This window comes from Lampetra fluviatilis, chromosome 8 (assembly GCF_964198595.1).
Source record: "Lampetra fluviatilis chromosome 8, kcLamFluv1.1, whole genome shotgun sequence".
Classification (NCBI taxonomy): Eukaryota; Metazoa; Chordata; class Hyperoartia; order Petromyzontiformes; family Petromyzontidae; genus Lampetra; species Lampetra fluviatilis.
The window spans coordinates 7,311,054-7,335,525 of record NC_136282.1 but is presented as its reverse complement, the minus strand read 5'-3'; the positions used below and the strand labels follow the sequence as shown (position 1 = coordinate 7,335,525).

Genomic DNA, 24,472 nt, shown 5'->3' with positions numbered 1-24,472 from the left:
CACCACACTTTGGTAACAAAAAAAGGTCCTTCATTTACGAACAAGCAAACAACGCAGAGCATTTCAAGTGGTGGCGTAACCCATGTTTCGGGATGATTTAATGCAATCATTTACCAATCACTTCTTAACAGTCGTTCTAAAACCCTTCCGCAGCAGGAATTATAAATTACCTGCAACATGTGCCTCTCATTCATTTTCTGTACACAACACATCACTGCTTGTCACGTCGGTCGGCATGCGTTTCGCGCAGTGGAGCCCGCTTGCACACGACATGATGGCCACTGTTGCCGAGAACGCACGCAGCTTGGAGGGGTGGTTGGATCCGGGGTGGGGGGCACTGCTCTCTCTCTCTGCTCGAGCAATTGAAGCGGCAGAATCAGGAGCACATTTCCCACTGAGTCAAGCTCATTTGAGCTCTAAGAAGCTTTCTTTCAAGGGCGACTCAGCTGGCGGCAGACAATTTCAGTCTAAATACACTCCCCCTCGCTGCCCCCCCCCCCAAGTTTTAAAGTTCTGAAAGAAAAATGTAAGCGATAAATAATGTTGAAAACAACACTGTCGTGTTTAATGATTCATAAAATAGGATGATACAATTTGGGTGCTGAAAACCATACTTTGCGATCCAGATGAGCATCATTGCCCACCACATCCAGTTGCGTGTGCTTTTGAGTATTTTTACACCACATCGTGTCCTGGTCTGTGGTGATTGCCAAGTGGGTTCCACTGTGATGTCATTTGCATTCAATGTGCCACCAGGATGAGTAGTGATGCGATGTTTAATCCAAGGTACAGGTTGCATGAGCTGTGCATTTCATTCATGCATGTTTGCCTGCATGCCAGGAGCGTGCGTTTTAAAATCTTCATGCGATGTTCAAACCGGACTTCCTTCACCGCCAGAGTCTTGGCGCTGGGTTGACTCTCACCTTGCGCAGCTATAGAGCGTGAGCACCATCCAATCTCTGCACCACCAGGAATGGTGACAGATCACGGGATTGGACCATCAGGCCCTTAAGGGTAAGGGAAGGAAAGGGAGTGACTCATAACATTGGGATGAATGTGAAATGTGAGGAAATGTGTGTTTTGTTCCAACACTCAGAGGTGTGATTCCAATAATAGTTGTTTTAATCATTTGACAAATGGTAGCACTTGGAGTCATACCTGTTGAGAACATTTACACTTTGCTCACATTCCACTCCACTTTGAGTTACGTTACCCCAAAGCAAATTGGTGCAGGACATTCCAATAGAGAATGCCATCCCTGGAAATTGTACATTTAAATAACCATTCCACTTGTTCAGATGTATTGGTGGGGGGGGGGGGGTCGCGGGGGGGGAGTGGTTAATGTTTAATTCCCATTTTCACTGCGGCGAGGAGCAAAGTGATGACCAAGCACAGTGAGAGGGGATGGAGGCGGCAGGGTGGCTCTCCCGGCGGTGAGGCGTGGTCCGGTTTGGCGCGCTGTGGCCATGGCTGTCCGGCCGCTGAACGCCTGCTGCACTCTGCTGTGTGTCGCAGGACTGGGGAAGAAAGACGACCCGCGCCTCATGCAGGAGTGGTTCAAGCTGGTGCAGGAGAAGAACACCATGGTTCGCTACGAGTCCGAGCTCATGATCTTGTGAGTGGCCACGTGTATATATTTGTACCCATACATGTTTCTGATGGTTTAGTGGTCCGCGGTATAACTTTGATTTTCTTGGATGTGAAATTCACTGTCAGTTGGCAGCTCTCATTGCTTGGATCTTAATTATTGTAACTGGTTAATGTGTTCATCTGGTGGAGCGGTGGCACAGTAGTTGGCACACTATGCTTTACATTTACAGTCGCTCACGAGAAGATAAGTGGCGAGTGATATCTAAACCTTTCCCAGTTATTCCCCCCCCCCTCCCGCCTGCACTCAACAGCACTGATCAGCACAGTGAAATATGGTCACAGAACTTCCAAGACCTACATGGTGTGGGCAGGCTTCCATCCACCAGTTCATTTCTGAAGAGCCATCTAATATATATAATCAATCAACTGGCATTTAGTATCAGAGTAAAAATATCCTTGGAGGACAAAGGCATTGAGTGTGGTACTACTTACAGCTTTCTCACGTCACAGTAGGTTGGTGTTCTCCGGTGAAACTATGTTGAAGGGAGTGGTGTTTGTGTGTGTGGTGTTTTGTGTGTTTTACTGGACATCTGTGAAAAAGAGCTGTATAGCTCATCGGACCCCTCCAGTCTAAATACATGTTCTGATTCTCTGATTCTGTGTGCACGCATGGTTGCATTACAGTGCCAGAGAGCTGGAGCTTGAGGATCGACAGAGTCGCTTGCAGCAGGACCTGCGTGAACGGATGGCTGTCGACGGTACTGACACCACTGGTCCCCACTACATCCCTCCACACAGAAGTCCCCCCTTCTCCATCCTTCAGACCCTCCACAAACCGAATGGGAACCTTCATAGGTCAGGACTGGGGCTACAAATGTCTAAGTAAATTCTTTGGAGATTTACTTAAAAAATTGCAATTTGAGTAGTCATAGCCAGTCCACAGTGGCTCCATGGTTTTGAATATTGTTTTTGTCTGAAGACATTTTTACAGCCGCGATCAAAATTTCAGAGAAGCCCTTTGCTGAGCACGGTTTCTGTATTTATGAATGTGGATTTGCAGACCCTGAATGATGCTTGCGGTCCAAATGGTCGGGACCCCCATTTGATAACTTGTACAATGTCTTGCAGATTCACCGAGTATCGGGCGTTTTTAGGAGGGTCCTGCATTGAATTGTTTGGCGGGTTTAGATTTTAAATGGGTGTCTTGTTTTACGTGGGGAAACCAGATTACTCAGAGAAAAGCCACACATACGGCTGGTTAACACTCAAAGATCAGCATAGATCCACCAACCCTTGCCTCAGGCTGCTATGGAACCTATGTCGTGGGCAGCAGAGGGCAGTGCATAAAAATCTATTATTATCATTGTGCTGTACACCGCTTCCACGTCTGTACTCCTCGCCTCCACAAATCCTCGTGGACCGACGGTGGCGAGGTTCAGTCAAACAATCCACTATGGCCACACATCGCGGGCGGGGACCCTCTTCCCGCGGTGGATTGGCAACATGGCCATGCGCGTGCGTCGCGGGCGACCGCATCCCTGACGCTTCCGCTTTCCGCTCCCTGACCCCGCCGCCGGTGCGGGCTCGCGAGCAGACGCGCAGAAGAGCGAGGCGGAGCTTTCGGAGGAGAAGCGGATCCTGAGCGAGATGCTGGACGTGGTGGAGCAGCGCGACTCGCTCGTGGCGCTGCTGGAGGAGCAACGACTGCGCGAGCGCGAGGAGGACCGTGACATCGAGGCCATCATGCTGTCACGTGGCTACACCTTCAACTGGACGTGAGCGCCGCTGGCCCCCTCCGCTCCCGGCCGCTGCATTGAGGGCGGTTCTTTGCCGGCTGAATGTCGAGTGCGGGCCTCGCGGCCGCACTTGAGGAAAGAAGGAGGGGAAGTGTAGCTCGTAGGCTGCTGGCTCAATGGCCTAACAGTGCCAGCCCTCCTGCACTACAGTGCGTCTTCCCGTCTCCTTCCTCTCTTGTTTATTTAACAAATTCTTAAATTTCCTCCTGTCTCGATTTTTGCGGTCATCTTTTTTGTTATCGTGCAGGGTAGCTTCACTGAGCTGTGAGCAGCTCGTTTTGTAAGTAGGCCCATGCTTCCTTTCAACTGGGCACTCGTGCTAAAGAAGCTTTTCCATGGTAATACCGGCACGCGACGATGGGCCTGCTCCTCCGAACAATGTCGCAGGGGTCAGCAAAATGGAAACAGGCATGGGGGCATGCCCCCGCATTCGGCACACCGGCGTTTTTTTCGCCGAGGTGAACCTCCTGCCTCTTGCCGTCCACCTGTGACGCCTGCTGCCATATTAAATGCGGCACCCCAAATTCCTGAATTGCTGCAGACGTCGCTCAACGACGGCGTGATCCTGCGAAGTGAACATCTCATCGCTGCAATGTACGCTTCATGCTCGGAATTCGTCGGAGCTGAACGTTCGGGAAAAAAAGGCGCCCTCCCCAAGCTTTTGGCTGTCTTAACGCATCATTCCCACTTGGTTGTCTGAAAAAGCCATAACACCGCATCCGCGACTGCTTTGCGGTCATCAGCGCCGCCGGTTGCAGCTTTGATAGCCCCAGGTGGCACAGGGTGGACTAAGTGTTGTGGAGTGCGCTCTCTCACTTTTTAATAGAGTGGGAATTTGTACATTCTTTGGGAGATTTTTTTTTTGTTCCAGCCAACTACAGGCTGATGTTAGGTTTTTAAGGCAGGTCACTTTCATCATCCTCATCATCATTGAAACTTCAAAAGGGTGTATGTAATGTTTTTGTTACGTGTTTAATGTTTAGATTTTATAAACTGAGTTATGCATATTTCACCCACTGCCATTTTCTTGTTGATTTTTCTCTCACTAAATTTGTATGAACTTTTCAAAAAGTATTATTTAAAAATTCACTGAAACCCAACACCTCTGTTTAAGAATCAGAAGGAAACCATTACATCTCAAGACCCCAAGCCATCATATGAGCACATAAATTCTGACACCAGCTTCTGATGACTCCTATTTGTTGATCATTTACACTGGCATCATTGACTTTTATTTAACGCAGTTATGCTCATCAGATATTTCTCCAGGACGTAACTCTTGTCGGGTCTGTGACCCATCGATCCCAGCATTGCTTCAAACCACATGGTTCTGAGTCTGACTTCCCTTGACAGCACTTAAGAATTCGGTGGATTTATTTGCCTTGCCTGGAGGAATGTCCGTACGCAGTTCATAGGTCATATCTCACTCCTCCACTCCACCTGCGCGCCGAACAAATGTATCCTTCGTGGAAACACCTGAACACTTTCCGCATTCACTCCGTGCACGATCAACACGTGTGAGTGGTAACTGGAAGAGCTCAAAAGGAAACATTCTGCACTGGGAGGATCTGCCGTAAAGATACTGTTCGTCAAGATTCTCAAATGTGTAAGGATCGTCATGTTCAGTTGACAACGAACACGGCCAAGGTTACCTAGAGGCGGCGTTGTCCATGCAAGAAAGCGTGTGTATCCATATATACACTATATAATGACACCGTTGTAAATATATATTTACACAAACTATATGTTCACTTTATGTTGTTAATGAATATAAACTGTGTGTGTGTGCGCGCGAGTGCGAGGTGGAGTGTACATACAAAACACAGTTGGCAAGTTGTCCCACATGTATGCATGTGTAGGCTTCACGTGTGTGTATTTTAACAGGGCTTTTAATGAGCCGTGTGCGTTTATAAGGATCAAGGACTGAACTAAAAAAGTAAAAATGTGCATTCCCTGCTCCTGCGCATTAACTTATCAAAATGCTGCAATGCTGTACGCAATACTTTATATTGTACGTCGATTTTAGCTGTGAGGAAGGTCAATTTTACAACCTTATATTGTTTTCTTAAAATGATGTAACTTATCATTTTGATACACTGTTACCCACCGGTTTACATAAATGAAAAGAAAAAAAGAACTTTTCGTTTCAAAAAAATTCACAAAGTACCATCACTGATTTATGTGCATTTACCATAACATAAAATACAGCACATACAAAATACCCTGAGAGTGAATGGTTAATTGCACAGAGGTTGAATGTGCAGTTGCAATCTTAGTCTTTTTCTGTCACACAAACTGACATTGATGTGTTGCTACAGGTCAAGTGATGCAGCAGTCTCTCCGTGTTTAAGTTAGCTTTGGTAATTCAGCACCAACCATTTGATTATCACAATTGCTACAATCTCATTCACCCACCTCGGTTAACATTAATGCTCTCCCGATGTTTAAAATTCAACAGTTCGCATTCACAAAGCTTTACCTGCTATTATCTGCTAATCGCAATGTTAATACATTGCGAAGTTGACGTACGCAGTTAAAGTTGCATTTGATATTGTTATTCATACTCTCTTGTTATTGTTGCACTGTTGTAGGATAAGCCACGCGTGCGTGCCGCTGTTGTATACAAGGTCGTATGTTTTGACTCGTGTGAATGTAAATGACGCTCACTCTGACCCGACACCGCATACCGTGGCGGTGAGGTGAAGCCCGGTGCTGGGGTCTTGGTGGCCCTCGGTGCGACACTGGGCCGTGATGACACAGTGGCTGTCGTGGGTTATTTATTTGTTGCACATTGCGTGGCGTCAGGAATCTTGAGTGGGGTCCATTTTGCCATTGAACCCTCTGGGGTGGTTTCCCATTTGTTCGTTCATAAGTGTTCTTACTGCAAGCTCACACACCTGTTTAAAATTAGGCTTTTTTTGTTAAAGTCACTCCAATAAAACTGGTAGTTAATGTATGTTGTGAACGTGCAATAATTTTGTCATTATGGGAAAGCTTTCAACTGAACAAGGTGCTGTTTTGCGCTTCTGCGGACGTCTGGAATGCTCTCTCCTTCAGATATTAGGAAGCCATTGTAGCTATAAACTTTTAAATCATATAGCTTGATAAGCTATTTCTTTAGACCTGAATTTTGTGTTTAGTTTGTTGTCCTTCCCCCGCACCTCCGATGAGCATGGTTGGCTACGTACGGTGCGAAAAAAGTTCAACATACACACTTTAGTCGTCGGTGTTTTATGTTCTGGACAGTTGAACATCATTGCACCTCAGTTAAAAGGTTTATATGGATCGCTAACATTCAGCAGTACTGCGTTTAGAGTGAACAGAAAATGCATGGGATCGGATAGTGAGCTAACCTCAATGCAGCTTATTTGATTTTAAAGAAGCTTAACATTGAATCGTAGCCAGAGATATACAAAATAATTTTGTAAAATAGTTACTATATTAACATATGCCACAATGGCTAATTACACAAAAGCTAATTCGGTATTTAATGAGGGATATGTAAAAAAAAAAGAGGTTAGAAATTAGTTACTGCGCAGAAAAACTAAACCAGCAGGAGTATTTAACGCAAAACATAGAGATGTAGGCGTATCTGGTTTGGGTGCGTCAACAGAATGGAGAACAAAGAACGACCGTCAGTGACCTCACCCTGCTGTGTGGAAGGAGCAGGAAGGAGAGGCCATCCACATGGGGTGTGATTTGACGACTTTAAATAAAAATGTGGAGAACTATAAAACTCCCCGGGAAACGATCGCCACGATCAAAGAAAACCGTCAGAGGAAGATGATCGTCCATCGTCATCGTCAGCCTTGCATGCGACTGCTGATGGAAAAGCAACGATGAATTGGCATCGCAATCATACGGTCAGATGGGTTAGAGGTGTCGTATATGAGGCTGGCTTGTACATTCTGATGAGCTCGGTTATACATAACCCCATTACAGGATGCATGCCTATCGCCGAGACAGCTGGTGAAACATTTGAAAATTGATGTACGCTTGATTCACAGCCACAAGAGGGCAGTGATCATCTGTATGATACTCATTGTTAGGAGTGGTGCAGCTGTTTGGCATTGTGCTGCCAACCTGGCCACCAGCAAAAGCCAAAATCAGAGGCGAGTCCTACCCCCCCCCCTCTTCACCAACCTGCAGTGGTCAGTGGTCAACTATGGTCATGCAGCCCTTATTGACTGCCGTGTGGAAGGCCTTCATTCAGAAGTGGGCTGACAATGGCTGAATGAATTTCGATTTAAAGCTTTCGTGACTGCAGGGATTCATCTTCTTGGTTCTTTCGGTAAAGTCACGTAGAATGGAAATAATAAAAATAAAACATAATAACATTTTATTATGTTTTATTTTTATTGTTTCTTTCGGTAAAGTCACGTAGAATGGAAATAATAAAAATAAAACATTAAAATTTTATTTTATTATGTTTTATTTTTATTATTTTAAAACAATATTTTATTATGTTTAATTTTTATTATTTCCATTCTACGTGACTTTAACGAAAGAACCAAGAAAATGGCTGAATGATTTATATTTATTACGAAATAAAAAAAGTTACATGGGAGCATTAGCAATCTTTAAGTGTATGAAAAGTAATGTTGGCCAATTCGCATGATCCCTTGTGTGACGGTCGAAATGGACCAACCCTCACACCCGGCTCAGAACTGATGTGATTCTTGGAATAAAATATTATTACTAATTAATGAGGTCTATGGGATCTCCGTTACAGAACCCCTCCTATCTGTCACCCATTTACATGTGGGAGTTACAGGGTTTGTCAAAGTACTTGCCAGCAAAGCTGCACTTGGTCTAGGGCAGGGGTCGGCAACCTACGGCTCCGGAGCCGCATGCGGCTCTTTACGGGCCGCTTCTTGACAATATGTACGTATGTACAGTATGTACATAGATGCATTGCGGCTCTTGAAATACTGAATTTTGTACCGAATTGGAAAGAAATGGCTCTTCTTGTTATTTTGGTTGCCGACCCCTGGTCTAGGGTGTCGATAAGAAAGCCAAATACAGAATCATTTATATATAATATTCATTGTCAGTATAAGCCGTTTCAACAGCAGTATTACTACAAACAGATCCTCAATTACCAGAGGCCGAGTGAAGACAAATACTGCAGAGGACGAGTGTTTTATAGACAGCGAACGGCATGATTGCGACGTAACGTTAGTCCTTCCATAATACCTTGCATGTCACGTGATGTGACCATAGATTATGTTAATGCACACAAACTAATCAACTGGAAAATTGTGGCCCTTTTGGACAGCAGCAGGACAATGCGATAACTATTTACAGGTTTCACTTTTGTAGGAATCATCACCAAAGTATATCCACTAACGCTTAGTGGTGCCTTGTACCTCATGGGCCTTAAATTGACAAGGTGTTCTCCAACACTTTGGAGGACAGTTTGGCCACTGCTTAAGGGTGACTAAATTCTATCACTTTCTGGAAATTATTTACAGAAATTATTAGGATTGTTTTACTTGTGTAATTATTTTATTGAGATGGAGTCCCTTCGCTATCTGATGAAGGCCTTACAACCCCAGGAATGGATGACATCAGTGGACCTGTCTGCTCGTTCCCATCCATCAAGAGCATCAACATTTCCTCACTTTCCATTCAAGACGAGCATTATCGGTATACCGAGCTTCCATTCAGCCTTGAATAGGTGGCATGTGTAATTAAAACATACTTTAATTGAGCCAGAGAAGGTCATGTGTGCATGTTTATCCTCATGTGGACAATATACCAATCAGGTAATCTGAGGGAACACGACAAAAACCCCATTATACGAAAGCATTCAACTCTTCAACATATAAAATGCAATCTTATCGCCAGCAGATTCATATCCACCTCGAGGCGGACATTCAATCAATTGTTGGGAGATTGTACCTCACCCGTCACAAAGGCCATGGATTGCAGATCTCCTATCTCTCTCAGAAGTCACAGGTCAAAGTCACGGATGTGCTATTTCTGCTGGGTCTACAATGTTCCACTGGGGACATGCTACAGATAGGTCACCAGGCTACACATGTGTCCACTGCAGTTGACGCTTGAATCCCAGTTGACTGGACATAGCATCCGTTCCTACTCCAGGAGTCCGCATGAGTGGACCTCCATCGTTGGTGCACCAATGGCAACATCGTCAAACACGACACTCCATGGGCCTCCAGCCTTTACAACAATAGACACCGGACAATGGACCTGGAGCGCCCACCTGATTGGTCAACCGGCGCAGGATGACAGCAGTCGGCGTGCTGAACAAGCAAGGGCTCCCTGAAGTAACAGACCTCTGATGCCTGAGATGCTGCCATGTGTTGAGAGGACAATGGGACTCGTTCGTTCGCAGTCCACCTGTGGGTAAGGACAGTAGCAGGGCTGACCGTTTCAGCAGTTCCTGGTGGGATTCAAGCTCGCCCAAGAATTGCCTTCATTAAAAGCACTGCATTCTCTTCATGCGACAGCCAATGGCAGGAGGAAGTGGGAAACAGATGATGGACGCTTGTGTTGCGCCCGAAACGTCGTGATTTATTTTACTTTCCACCTACGTGACTTTATCGAAATAACCAAAGAGTGTGGATTCCTGCAGTCACGAAAGCTTCAAATCAAGATTGGGAAGCAGATATTTTATATAACATTACATTGTGTTGTGCTAAATGCTGCAGTGGTACCTTTATATTCTTAGGTTTGGAAGAGTGTTAATGTGCTTCATTGGGTAGGGTAAAGAGCTAGCCGCTGCGTCTTGCGTTTACCCTGTTGATAGTTTCAGCGAAAGGAAGTCCACACGACTCGTCCTGGTAAGGGAACTTTATTGTTCGAAGCAACGCCAACACCAATTAAAGGTAGGGCACGCACACGGATCCTTACGGTGAGACATCTTCTCTCGGACCTCCTCTGCTTCTTTGTCTCCCCCTCTCTTCTCTACCCTATTATTTTTTCCCTACCACTGTGGGTTTCCCTACAATCCCCGTGTCCCACCTTTCTTGCCAGCATCCCCCCTCTCCTTATTTCTATCGGCGTGGTCCCCTGTCCCCGATGTGACCCCTACACTCGGCCCCAACGCTCCTCCGCGAACTCGTCGCACGTCACGAGCTGGACTTGTCACGGCTTTCTCTGCCATTACAATTGGCACGAGTCCCATCACCCTTAAAAGAGGTGCATCTATAACAATCACGGAATACGTGAGTGTCATTGTCATCGCCTTAAAAAAAACCCTGATAATTATTTTGCGCCTTTGAAGCGCTGCTTTTATATTTACCAGAGGTGATGATGGGAAAATGTAATCGCGATGGGCTGGCCTTCTGTGTTCGTTTCGGGTGGCATTTCAAAATTGGTGACATTTTAAGAAATTTCAGCAACCTCGGCACCTGTCAACTTTTTTTTCTTATTTCGCAGCAGCAACAGCAGAGCCTGAAAGTCACACATCAAGGTAACAGCATAAATGACGCTCTCTGCAGGTCCTGTATCAATGCCGGTTGGCATAAAGCAGTTCCAATGAGCGTACATTTTCTGGTGCTACAATGGCTGTGAATTGAATGGCAATTTAAAAAAAAAACGTTTCATCTTAATAAAAAAAGATTCGGCTTTTGCTGAGGTGTACACCTTCAAAGCAGTAGCCAAAGAACTTTGTATAGGATAGAGCGGACTTCTGGAACGAGTCAGAGGTCCATTATTTTGGCAAAAATGGCAAGATGAGCACAAAAAGGACACACAAAGGAGGGGAAATTGAATTATAATGCTGCGCAGTGTCACAGGCATCCATTTTTGTGACTTTTTCATCAGCGACACGCTAAAAAAAGTTACCTCTGAATTGAATTTTCCACATCAAGAAACCATGAAATGCATTAGTCATACTATTCTGTGTTTTGGTATGAGCATATCTGTAGATTGTCAACAGATAAGTAACAAAACAAGCCTGTTGGAACATCAGCCAAATATATCCTGCACATGCATTTCTAAGATCGTACCGCACCAATGACAAGCTTTCTTCTTATGAGAATAGGTTTTACCCTAGATTTGAAGCTTTCGTGACTGCAAGGAATCATATTCTTAGGTTTTTTCCGGTAAAGTCACGTAGGTAAAACATCAAAATTAATGAAAATACAATAAAATAAAAACAACAATCACGACGTTTCGGAGGCAACACAAGTCTCCGTCATCAGGTGGGACCGTCACAGCCAGATTAGCTGATGCAGCCAGATTAGCTGATGCAGCTAATCTGGCTGTGACGGTCCCACCTGATGACGGAGACTTGTGTTGCCTCCGAAACGTCGTGATTTTTGTTGTTATTTTATTTTATTTTCATTAATTTTGATGTTTTACCTACGTGACTTTACCGAAAAAACCTAAGAATAGGTTTTACCCTTTCTAGCAATAAAACAGGTGTTAAGGTGTTAAAACGCCAAACAAGAAACATTTTGCAATGAATCGTGTCTGCATTAACCACATATACTTGTGGTAAACATGCAAACCAAAAAAATATTCTGGTAGTATATGCATTGTCTTTTAAACTGATTGGTCCACGCCAGAGACAGCTTTCTTTAGAGCCTTGTCGAACAAAGTGTTAGACCAGAGGACGCATGTTCACCACAAGTATAAGTGGTTAATGCAGATATTATTCATTGCAAAAGGTTTCTGTTTGGTGTTTTAACACCTTGACACCTGTTTTATTGCCGGAAAGGGTAACATCTATTCCTGCATTTTGATACTGGCAAGGGAAGTCCCGTAAAAAAGCTTTCTTAATTTGCTCTCTCACCCTTGTGGCGAAAAGGGGCTCTACCAGAGGGAGCACTCGTGAGCCCCTCCACAGGGTAGCTTGGCCTACTCCTCCACGATGGTTCAGGCATCTTGAAAGAATTGCGAGTACCTATATTTTACCCCACTATACGCTACTGACAGGTGTACACATTTACACTGTTAAGGTGGACAGAGGCAGGACCCAACATAGTAATCCAGATAAAACAATCAAATTGGCTCTATGTACACGTGAGATGCAGAACTATGATTGGTCTAAACCGGGGGTCTGCACCCACAATAACAAGAGGAGAACGTCTTTCGAATTTGGTAAATAAAAAAAACCCATCAATATTATCTGCCCCGAGCTCTCATACTCTGATGGTGCATTGTCGTTGAGTTGTGCGCCTTTTGGCGTCATCTGGTCCAACCCATATGAGACTAGGCTCTAAGGAAAGCTGTCTCGGGTGTGGACCAATCAACTTCAAGGACAGTGCACATTATCAGAGTTATGTTCTTTTGTTTGTATTATGACTGCAGGTATTGCAACCTATTCAAACATGACTCATTGTAAAAAGGTGTCAGTTTTGTTGCCAGATAGAAGGGTAAAGAACCAATTATCAACCCATCAATATGTCAAGAGCCGCAATGCATTGTGGATACGCGACGGTGGGTCCTTCACAGACAACGGTCACGAAGCAGAGCCGCATGTGGCCCAGTAGCCGCAGGTTGCTGACCCGTGGTCTAAAACATCACCGTGTCACAGCGGCAGCATTTGTCATCTCTAGGCAACAGGGTTGATTTAGTCGGTTCAGTACTACCATTATGTTATTTGTGAATGGCTGATTATAACCCATTATTATTTACAGTTGATATTACACAGCTGTCCTTGCTGCTGTCTCCGTTAGCAGACGACCGCAATCAGAGCTGTCTGTTGCGAAATCATGTTTTTGTCAAACTACGTTTTGGAACTGTACGAATTTCGTATCACTTAACAAAAAATCCGCCAGAGTGGTGATAGGACAAGAACACATTTCGCGCAGTTTATCAGCTTGAAAACTCGATTCCTGGTCGAGGGTCGTCACTTCAGCCCTAACTCTGAGGCTAATAAATCTATTCCATTTCGTGGGAAGTCAACAGTGGTTGTCCTTGTAAGATGACTATTTTTTTCCATGGGAATATGTAATGTACATTACAGGATCACGTAAAACCCCCCGCCCACCTCCTACGCATTCCACAAGTAGACAAGTAGTGAATAATCCCATATCTGCATTTCCCATAAATATGTTAAATTCCTCTTGATATGCAAATTACTTTGTTAAGGCGTTCTTCCCCCTCCAACCCAGCTTAAATATACGCTGCCAAGCCTGGTGGTGCCCATTCAGATGCTGTCTTTCCGACAGACCTGTTCTTCACCTCAGGACGGCTGCTTGCGTTGTGGCCGAAACGTCGTGAGAATTATTTTATTATGTTTTATTTTTATTAATTTATTATTTCCTTCCTACGTGAATTTACCGAAAGAACCAAGAAGAAGGATCACGTGATTTAGCGGCAGCTTGGAGAGGCCTTCATCCAATCATGGATTGGCCATGGCTGATGTTTCGGGCTGCTAAAATTACACCCTCTCAACAGTTGTTTGAGGGGACATCATCTTTAATAGTAATGATGTATACGCCGAAATATAAAGGCATCTCAAGATGCAATGCTAATTAACCACACAATTTTAACAGAAAACAACACAATTGATGGCATGATTCATCTGCATATGAAGACATTTCATGTAATCAGTCTCGAGCCTGGACTTGAACAGGAGTCTGGAAGGAGGACATTGCAGACAGTGATGATGACTGAACATGATGACGATTGACAATGATGAGTTATGATATTGACGATGGTGGATAATTATGATGAAAGATTGATGATGATGATGTGAAAGCCGCTGCGGTCACATATCCCATGGGTATTGGAGCCCGGGGAGCTCTCGCTCACCACGGTGGGTTTTCTCCACCTCCTGCTAGGGGCTGAACGATTAATCGATTTCAAATCTAACTCGCAATTTGAAACAATGCGATTAGCAAATGGCAAAGGCTGCGATTTTTGGCGATTTGAAAAGTCCAATTTCTTCTTGGAATTGTTTTATTTTAAATTATTACAACAGTGCTTATTTATTTAACTTAACAATTATTATATGTTTGATTGTTCTGTTTCAATTAAAACATTTTACTAAATACATGTTGGAAGCAATTCATATCTTTTAAGTTCTCATCCTTGCATTAGAATATTACGAGCGGTTCATATTTTGATGGTATCATGTGGTAATGCTCCATCACATGTTTTAAATCTATTACACAGTGAATATTAAACTGAAGCATGACTTCCAAAAAATTTATCGCAAATCAAATCGGAATCGCAATATCTGTCAGAAAAATCGCAATTCGATATTTTCCTCAAATCGTTCGGCCCTACCTCGTGCAGGGCGCATGGAATGACGCACGGGACGCCACGTGGAGTTTGGGGCAGAAGTCGCAAACGGGTTTTGATTCCTTACCCGTACCCGGCCGCACCAGGGTCGCAAACGGGTACCCGTACCCGGCCGTACCCGTACCCTACCGTACGGGTAGGGTACGGGTATCGGGTACCTGATTGCGACCTCTGGGATGAAGCCATGTTGCAGGCTCGGGTGGGTTGATTCTAGGAACTTGAATTGTGAGAAGAGACAAGACGTTGGGAAATGAGTGACAAACAGTTACTCACCAGTGACTCACGGTCTAACCGTACCCGGCCGGGTACGGGTAGCCGGGTATCGGGTGGGGTACGGGTATCGGGTACCCGGTTGCGACCTCTGGTTTGGGGTGGCCTGGAGCTGTTCGGTGGCAGCTGCTGTAGTCGAGCCCCGTGTCCCCTCTCCCCTCCCCTCCGAGCTTGCCCCCAGCTGCAAGTGCGGCTGACCCGCCAGGTGGCCGCACAATCCTCGCCGGGCACAAACGAGCGGTCAGCACGAGAGAGGAGGAGGAGGAGGTGGAGGGGCAGAGAGCAAGAGATGCAGCAGCGATGAGAACACCGTCGCTCTCCACGACGCCCGATGTCTTCAGGGACTTCGTTTCATTTGTAATAGTTTTTAGTTAGATTCGTTTTATTTATGCATATTTCGCGATTTGCTTAACTTTCCTATACTTTGCACTCCGATCGTGTTTTTGTATTGTTTTTGTTGTAATGTCCCCGTGTCGACATCTGTGAAAAGGAGCTTGATAGCTCATCTGATTCCTCCAGTGTACATTAATATTCAGATTCTAACTGAAAAAGCTCCCAGCACGTGGAACGAAACGTCGGACATCATGCCGAACAACCCGAAAGCACATCGGGAGAGCAAACACCGGGCGAGTTTTAACCCAACACCGCTTTAGGGCAGGGGGGAGCCTATTTCTTCTTGAGGAGCGCACTGAATACACACACACACCTCTCACCCAGTCGATAAAAAACTCGTTACTTTCGATCTGCTTTTTGTCTTTCATTTGTTGTCCTTCCCCCGAACCTCCCGATTTTTCACGGTTGACTGCGTACTGGTGCGAAAGAAGTTCAACAACAACAACATTCGCGTGTGCCCCTCCCACCAGAGTGGTCGGATGCGGGTAACACACTGAGCGTTGAGTGAACAGGTTGGTGGTTGCATGTAATGCTCTTGCTAGCTCAGGGGTCGGAAATCAAGATAACAAAGAAGAGCCATTTCACGAGGCGCAATTCCCGTGAATACGACACGGTGGTCCTTTTTTAACACATTCCTGCGGAGGGAGCTGGGAGGAACGTTGGGTTGCTCGGTCAATGGCCAGGGTCAACGGCGGCGTGGTGTATTCCGCAAATATGCCCGACAGTGAGGGCGGGCACAAGCCGGCGTGAGTAGGTTAAACGTTGAGTTTTATAAGGGCATATCTCCATGCTTTGTGCACTTTTCAAGTGTTCTTCCATTGTCGTTGTCTATGTCTATTTTTCAAATCCATACATCAACGTAGAAGTACTGCAATGTATAATGATGCAAATCTTTCATCATTAAGCACATTGTTGGCTTATTGTGGTTCCATTTTTTTTTCACTTTAAAAAAGTAACATCTTCCCTCAAGGTAGTGTTCTCCCTTCTAAACAAACGTTGTTGACTGCCTCTTGGTTCCATTGCAATCTTAGCACGATGGCTTTTTATAATAACATCGAAATTAACAATCTTACATCTCCAAATATATGTTTCATTTACATTTCAGAAATCCAGGGTACTAAATTGTTGATTTAAACGCACATTCATTGTACGAGCGAAGTTTGGGGAGGCAAGTTATGGTCAAACCTCTTGATTCACAAAAACACTTATTGTAGAATACTTGGAGTTGCTACCGACAAAAGTGGAAACTGTAGCAGTCTTTGTTAATGAAAGCAGGTGGGTGATAACAATATTTTCGTGTGGGAACAACGAGCCCAGAATGTGAGTGCTGGTGGTGTACAGCGCATAGTTTCATAAGCACGTGGTTATTACAGTATATTCACTCGTGACTTTTTAAAATTACACTCATAGCTTATCCATCTGTGATGAAGCACACACGTCACACAAATTCTACTTCAGTAACCATCAGGGATGAGGAACAACATGTACATTTACTCTGACGCATCAACGAAACATTTTTGTTCCACTTATATGACACTCGATTCATGGAATACGAGTGGCATTTCGCGCACATATTGAACTAAATCTCTCTAACGTGAAGGTGTGAGTGTTGGATTCAGGGTATGAGAGATATACGGGCCATCAAAATGGGTGTGCCATCGACTCACCATGACACTGCGTGTCTGTGTGGCATTCGGGCAGCACCTAGTACAGGGGTCGGCAACCTACGGCTCCGGAGCCGCATGCGGCTCTTTACGGGCTGCTTCTTGACGATATGTACGTATGTACAGTATGTACTCGGATGCATTGCGGCTCTTGAAATACTGAATTTTGTACCGAATTGTAAAGAAATGGCTCTTCTTGTTATTTTGGTTGCCGACCCCTGACCTAGTAGGAGATAACATTGCTGAGGTCCTGACGTCATCATGAGCAGCAGGGCTCCTCCATACGAGGTGCTCAGAGGTCAGGGTGCTGAGCTGCCACCACTGAAATCCTAGCTTCTAATCTCGACAGCAACGAATGTTGGCGGACAAGAAGTTGACCCATTCACAAAATTAAGGGCATAGTGGTTTATCAAGGCCACGCTGGTCAGGTAGTCGGTGGCAGCGTGGGCCACATATCAGTCCCTTTACCATGCCTTCCTTAGACCTTTGCATGCCACTTGCATCATCATCATAATTATTCGGCATGATCAGTCAACTTCTTGGTGGATATGTCCCCAAGCCCTTGCCACCTCTCACGGTTCTGCGACGTAATCATCCACATTGCACCTGCACAATGTCTGATGGAATCGCTCTTCTCTTCACGGTGGATGACTGTGCATGTATTTTCAGATGTGTTCCCTCCCTTGGCTGTCCATCAGCATTCACGACCACCGGCCATTACCTCTTCCAGCCAAGTGTCCTGCCCAAACCCACTCACTATTATTGAAAGGCAATATGAGGTACAAAAAAGAGGAACGCACCGATTATAGAATGCATAATATATAATGCAGTACTTGCATTTATAGAATATCGCATCCTTAATGTAATGAAACATCTGATAGTGCAGTATTTTAGCCCCAGAGACCCCCTAATAGCAGCTTGTTAAAGACCTAATTATGTTTATGCACAACAGAGGACATCAACAGAATGACGGTAGCAGTACATGAACTCGCTTGTAAAACATTACATAGATACATACACGTGTATAACTATATATTTGTTCAAAAAAGCTTTTGCAGAAATATTTTCCAGATAATTGCGAGGTTAGAAAAAACTGACCACCAGACAATAAAAAAAAAATTGGTTATGCAATTGCTTGCAGGTGCAGTGTTAATTTTATTTGAAATGTTATAAATCTTTTTATTTAGCTTTTGTATTACCATTGTAACAATCCAGAACACTATACTTTCAAATGTAAACAAAGTTTTCTTTTTAAATCTGTCATTAAACATAATAAAGGGAAATGTTTTTTTGTATAACAATGTCGACACGTCTCAGTATTACATTTAAGCGGAATAACCTTACATAACTTCATTCGTTTTGGATAGCATAAATACTCATTGTAAGATTTTTTTTATAAGTTATTTTTTTGATTACTGAGAGTGCATCAATTATCTGTGAGCTTTGGGTTACGCATTATAGTTAATGTCCTAGTCAACAATGTCATTTAAATCTTACTTTCTTGAAAAAAACTGAATTGCACGGCATTAGCGCGCAAGCCAGCATATGTGCTCTAAAATAAAAAGCCCGAGCCAATTTAATCTCCCAATTGCGCAGATTTGTGTGCGTTGTCCATTTAAACAATTATCCTAATTTGTTTAATTATGCCTTCCTGCAACGTCGCTGCGCTCTGCTGATACAATATGTTACGGCCTTTCCTGTTGTATTTGTTTTAATGGTTGCAATTTGGCACATATAGATAAATGGCCACGCGGCCCATACCGCCCTGTGCTGCTCCGTCCGTGCGGCCATGGCGCAGAGCTGACGTGGGGTGACACGGCCGCCTCAACATAAAGAGCCTCAACGTTGCATTAGCAAAGCACAAGGGAGTCTCATTGCACTGAATGCCGAAGTGAAGTTTCCTCTCAGCCACTGACTGCCATTGTTGCCACAACGTGGATTGTTGGTAATGGGGTGTACTTACATTTCTCCAAGTATAATGTAGGTCCCTATTCTGGTTAATCTATCTATCTATCGTCTCTCTTGAATGTATCTTTAAGCAATACACCGTCATATCAATCCCATTTGAATAAAGTAGCACGCTTGAAAATATGTTAGTAGCAACATGTAACTGTGATGGACAATGCAGCCACCCTATGTGAGCAGAAGTTATGATATCTCCACTGGCTCTGCTGTCGGGGATGGGAACAGTGCAATAAAAGCTACGAGGCTGTTGTTGGCCGGCTTGAAATACTGCACACTATCGTTTGATTATTCGAGTGCCTAAGGCAATTCACAAATGTCCCCTGAGATACATTTTATCAAAGAGAAATCCGCGAAACTGAATGGCCTAAAGTAGCTATTGCATCATATATCTTATATTGTGGCCAACAAAAAATAGTTTGAATATGAGATTGCTTATTTCATTGATGTGCAAAGAATGTCCTCTGTCCACATTTCCCAGTCAGGATCAATGTAATGCCCTCTTACCTACCACATTCAATAAATGCATTGCAAACTGAGCTTGGTGCTGTAACCTGTGCGCTTTCTTAAAGGCCTATTAGACTTAAAATATTGTGAGAGATGGCATTGTGTAGTCTGTGTCTTTTAAATGTACATTACCCAAATCATTTCTGTCTAAGAATGCTGGTAAGTGAAGACTGTCATCATCATCATCATCATCCAATGTACAGGCACTGCTGGATGAAGGCCTCCCCATGCTAATACCATCTCTCATGATCCTGCAATGCAACAATCCACCTCACGCCTGCATACAAGCTGATGTCATATCATCATGTCCGTGGCGGGCATCATCTTGGGTGCATGCCCTCGTGTGGTTACCGTTCGATCAGCCATCTCATCCATCACGCAATATGATGCCCCTTCCCTGTATGATTAGGCAATGTCTTTGTTCACTCGTACACGTGTGTGTTCTTCTTTCTGCCTCAGTGTAATTTGAAGCTTGCATCTCTCCATACATATTTGTATACTTTTCAGCTTTCTTCCATTGTTTTTGTCCATATGTATAATCTATATACTGTATATTAGAGTTGGTAATATACACTGATTCGCACTTTCTTCAATTGCATTGGCGTGAATCTTTAACTAGCTATCAAACAGATTTTCAAAGGTATTCAATTCTGCTCTTGTTATCCGCTATGCCATCATTTTGATCCTGAACCATGTTCAGTAACTACCAGGGTATACGCATTCTGCTGTGTTTTCTAGTTGTGACCCTCGAACAATTGTTTGGTTAAACAATGTTGTACACACGTTGTTTTTTCTTAATACAACATTTATATTGAGCCCAACTTTGCAGCCTTCGTTAAGTTATTGAATCATTCCCTGACGTTTATTTTCATTGGTTGTTATTATGGCGACTATTTTCATGCATTTCTATCTATAATATTTTTTTCTTCTAGAAATGGCCTGTCAATTTCCGTGAATAATCCTATTTACTCGATTCTTGATGTTCTTTTTTTCGCTCTCTTTATGCAATTTGATCACCAGCTTACAACCACGCCAGAAGGCTGTGCAACTTATTATGAAGGTAGATCACCTACATCAAGTCTGGAATGTGTATCCAGCAAACAGATTTTGATGATGGGTATGTCTATTCATCAGCATGAAAATCCCTGCTAAATTATCTGACTATTGTACAATGAGCATGATTTCTTTTGTTGCAGTGAACATTCCTATGCAGCGTGCACGACACGAAAGAGAATTTGATAGTGGTATCTGAAGTGCCACAACCATGTTTGTGTCAAAAAGTCGAATTTGGAATGTACGTGTCGAATTTGGAATGTACGTGGCATTTTAGCCACTTAGTCAATTGGCTGAAACCATGCAAATTGTCACCAGTTGGCAAGCGCCACTTATTGAATATGACAGAATTCCATACGTCACGATCATCTACCTTGTAATGTGAATAGGAATGTATGAAATAAGTTACGCGTGTTTGGACTTCAGCAGACTTTACAAATATCAAATTGCCTTTGCACAAACGTGTACACAACGCCTCACGCGTACCTATACAGCGCTTTTGTCAATTCAGCGCCGGATGAGGGCCTTCCACCCTTGTGCGGGTCGTGGGGGTCAGTGTGGGACGATGATGTCGGGTGCTATAGACACAGGCGCACGGACGTATCATAAACCAATGGATTTTGCTGTGATTACAAACAGCCCACCACGTATCTGCATCGCAATGACAACCTAATCGTGCATGGCGGTCACCCGTCCAAGCACTATGCGGGCTCGAACCTGCTTAGCGTGTGAGGTCTGACGAGATGCAGCACCATGCGTGTGATTTGGTCACGACCGTCAAGGGAATCAGATCGCGGTGTGGCGCATCCGCATCGCACCCCACGGAACGAGGCACGGCCTGAGGTTCCTCCTGCGTCGAGAGACGCCCAAAGGTCGCACACCTGAGCGTCTCGTGACGTGGAGGGAAATGACTAGAGAGACGGTGATTCATGGATAAGTGGCCTCGTTACACACACACACACACTGAGAATCTTTCTCCTTCTGACGTGCGCGCAGTTTGCATGCAAGCAGATGTCAAGGGTTGCTAAGTGCTAGACAATTACGTTGCTTTTGTTCTGGTAATTTATGATGTAATTGTTTACTTTTTTAATAACAGAAAGATGTTGGAAATTGACTAGCTTTTATCAATTGAATTTCCAACATGCCTTAACAATTCCTTTCACGCGAACAAAAAAGAGATAATTTGGAGGACATATTAGGCCACTGTATGTTTCAGCCACATGTGTGCATTACCCAGAACACTGCAATTGTCCGCTCTTATTTTCCCCAGTGTCAACAGCAAGTTTAAAAAGCCGCCAGTTGATAGCGCTAAACACATAGAGGATCTGCTTGTAAACCATACATAGGTATTTGAGCAAGACTAAAATAAATAGATGTCAAAATTTGAAGTTAAGTTGTTGACGGCTATGATGGTCACTAATATTAACTAATATGCATTCACTCATATTCTTAGGTTTTTTCGGTAAAGTAACGTAGGGAAAAACATTAAAAAGTAAAATAAAATAAAAAAATAAAAATCACGACGTTTCGGAGGCAACACAAGCTTCCGTCTTCAGGTGGTACCGTCACAGCCACGACAGCTGTATCAAGTAAATGAGAGATTGCAGGAGTTACCACTGCGTGTATATAATGGTTGGAGAAGGTGGTGGGGCAAGGGCCGCATACTTATTATTAATATGGTAAGGTGAGGCTTGAGACTAAGAATAGACTGCATAACAAAGGCTGAGCCTTTGTTATGGAGAGGTGCGGTTTGTGACTCAACCTGTAACAAGAAGACCACCACTAAACATGGTAAAACAGTAATGGTTGTCTATCAAATAAGGTTGGCAAATAAGTGTAGTTAAATCTGTTTTGCATGGTTAATCACATCTTTCCAATGATTACTCAGTTTGTAACCGTCATCACGGTTGAAATTATGTCTGTGTTTGTATATTTGTATGGCTTCGTGTACAAAACTTTGATGGTAGCCAGGAGGTTTGGAAAAAACCTAAGAATATGAATCATTGCAGTCACGAAAGCTTCAAATCTAGAATTAATGCATTCACTCGTTATGTTGTCGCTAATGATGATCGTGTTTTATTTGTAGCAAATGTCTTCGAGAGCAGGATACAAACTTAATCTCCTTGTCTACTTAATGTGATTATTATTTCAGTGACAATCATTACATACTAATGAAAATATTAAAATTCATGGCATGCTGCTTAAAATGTCGTTTAATTAGGTGCTTAATTACTCGTTCAATATAAAATAAAATGGCTTTAATTATTTTTACACCACAATAATGATGTCCTGAATTCAAAGCCTGCCCTGTAATTTTGTAACTATATGCACATCTCCAGATGAAATGTCACGTACTGCATCAGGCAGTGTCAATAATATGACTGGAGGCGATTCTTTTGAAAGTACTGGCAACCAGAATCACGGAGCTGGTGTTGACAGTGCCGTTTCTTGGCGTTGCTTGAAGCGATGAGCAAGATGCCAGCTGAAAAGGTTACTTTGGTCATGAGCACGTCTCGGTAATTGCACGTGGATCTGAATCTTGGTAGCAGAAAGGAAGTCGCAGAAGGTCCGCACCATCCTCACAGCTCTGCCTCATACCCACCCCAAGCTGAGGGCCAACTGCTTGGAAGCGTAACCTGTGTCCCCACTAATCATAGTTTGATTAAATTCCCTTCCAGCTTCAAAATAGTTTACCGACAAACATGGCAACAATTTGAACCGATGTGAGTTTGTCATTTATCATGTGTCTGATTTTAAAGTTAACAAAGCATTTAAAATAATGTTTTTTTTTTAATATGTTTAGTTTCTTCTATCCTCCAATACGCATTGTGTTCATGCCTGCAGTTGTAAAGCTCAGCTCCAAGACTTTCCATCCTACACCCTGCAATGCTAAGCAGTGTTTGACCCGGCACATTTGTAAATGTGATGTCATGTTTACAATGTATTACATTTTGAGATTAAATCATAATGTGGATGTTTGATCTCAGGCACACATTGACAAAGCGAGACAACAATTCCCAAGATGAAATTATTAAGTATGTCTCGCAACCAAGTTAAGCATTCCGTGATCGGCATGTTGGCAGGCAAAATATCAAGCAAGCAAGGACTAATTTTAAATAAGCCATTTATAGGTAAGATGGAGCTGTATTATAATGGTATACAGTAGCAACCACAGTTACAATTAGTCATCAATAAAGCATCGTGTGAAAATGATTACATGTTATGTAATGCATTTTTGTTCTCCAATATTAGATTCATAAAAAAAAGTAAACGTCTTAATAATTGTGCATTAATACCACGATGTATTAATTACTTGGGATTTGTGCTCTGCGTTGGATATCAAAGGGTTTTTTGAAGTTTTTCAAAGGCGTGCGCGTGTCCTTTCATTTCGCCTTCACACATTTCAGTTTGTTTTACAAAAGGAAGCGTGTCAAGAGATCATCTACGCTGCTCAGAGGTCCAGAAGGGCATTTATCCACACGCTTCATCAGATCGCATCACAGCGCAGCTGCTAGCATTAAACAACGACCCCAAGGAACCTTCAAAGCAGGTCAGTGTTTATTCCACTTTGAATGAAACTGCTCCAAACAATTTAACTGATGTTTTGAAAAGTATACGGGCTATGCGTAGTCACACCACATATTTTCTTGAATTGTAATTTTTAAACCACCACGTAAAATATGTAGTTCAAATTGTATTGTCAGGGACACTGGATACTGGACCCACAACTTTATTAGCAATCTAACCAAAATGGCAGTCTTCTTCAAGATGGCACACTGTGTAGAAATTCATAGCAAATGATGAATTGCAAAACCATCGGGCCACTTGAAAATGTCAACTCTAAGAAGGTCTACGACAGTATTACTACAGTCAGTACTGAAGTACCAGAAGGCCAAGTAGAACCTGTTGGATGGCAACTGCCACGGCGAGATGTTAACTACCTCACCTGGTATGCAGGTGGTATGCAGGTGGTATGGAGGAGGTCGTTGGTTCAAATCCGACCCTGACGCC

General features: G+C 43.6%; 1 protein-coding gene across 20 annotated transcripts in view; it reads left to right on the top strand.

Moving 5' to 3' along the window:
- MICAL3 (microtubule associated monooxygenase, calponin and LIM domain containing 3) overlaps positions 1 to 6,340 on the top strand; it is a 137,370-nt gene extending 131,030 nt beyond the window's left edge. For 18 of the 20 annotated variants that reach the window (XM_078858967.1, XM_078858983.1, XM_078858981.1 and 15 more), the window contains 3 exons: positions 1,516 to 1,615; positions 2,275 to 2,348; positions 3,185 to 6,340. In XM_078858967.1, coding sequence (XP_078715093.1) covers positions 1,516 to 1,615; positions 2,275 to 2,348; positions 3,185 to 3,369 — 359 coding nt within the window. In that variant the 3' untranslated portion in view covers positions 3,370 to 6,340. Of the gene's footprint in view, positions 1 to 1,515; positions 1,616 to 2,274; positions 2,349 to 3,184 lie in introns of those variants that run through there. The other 2 variants (XR_013637094.1, XM_078858982.1) reach the window with 2 other exon arrangements.
- The last annotated feature ends 18,132 nt before the right edge of the window (positions 6,341 to 24,472 follow it).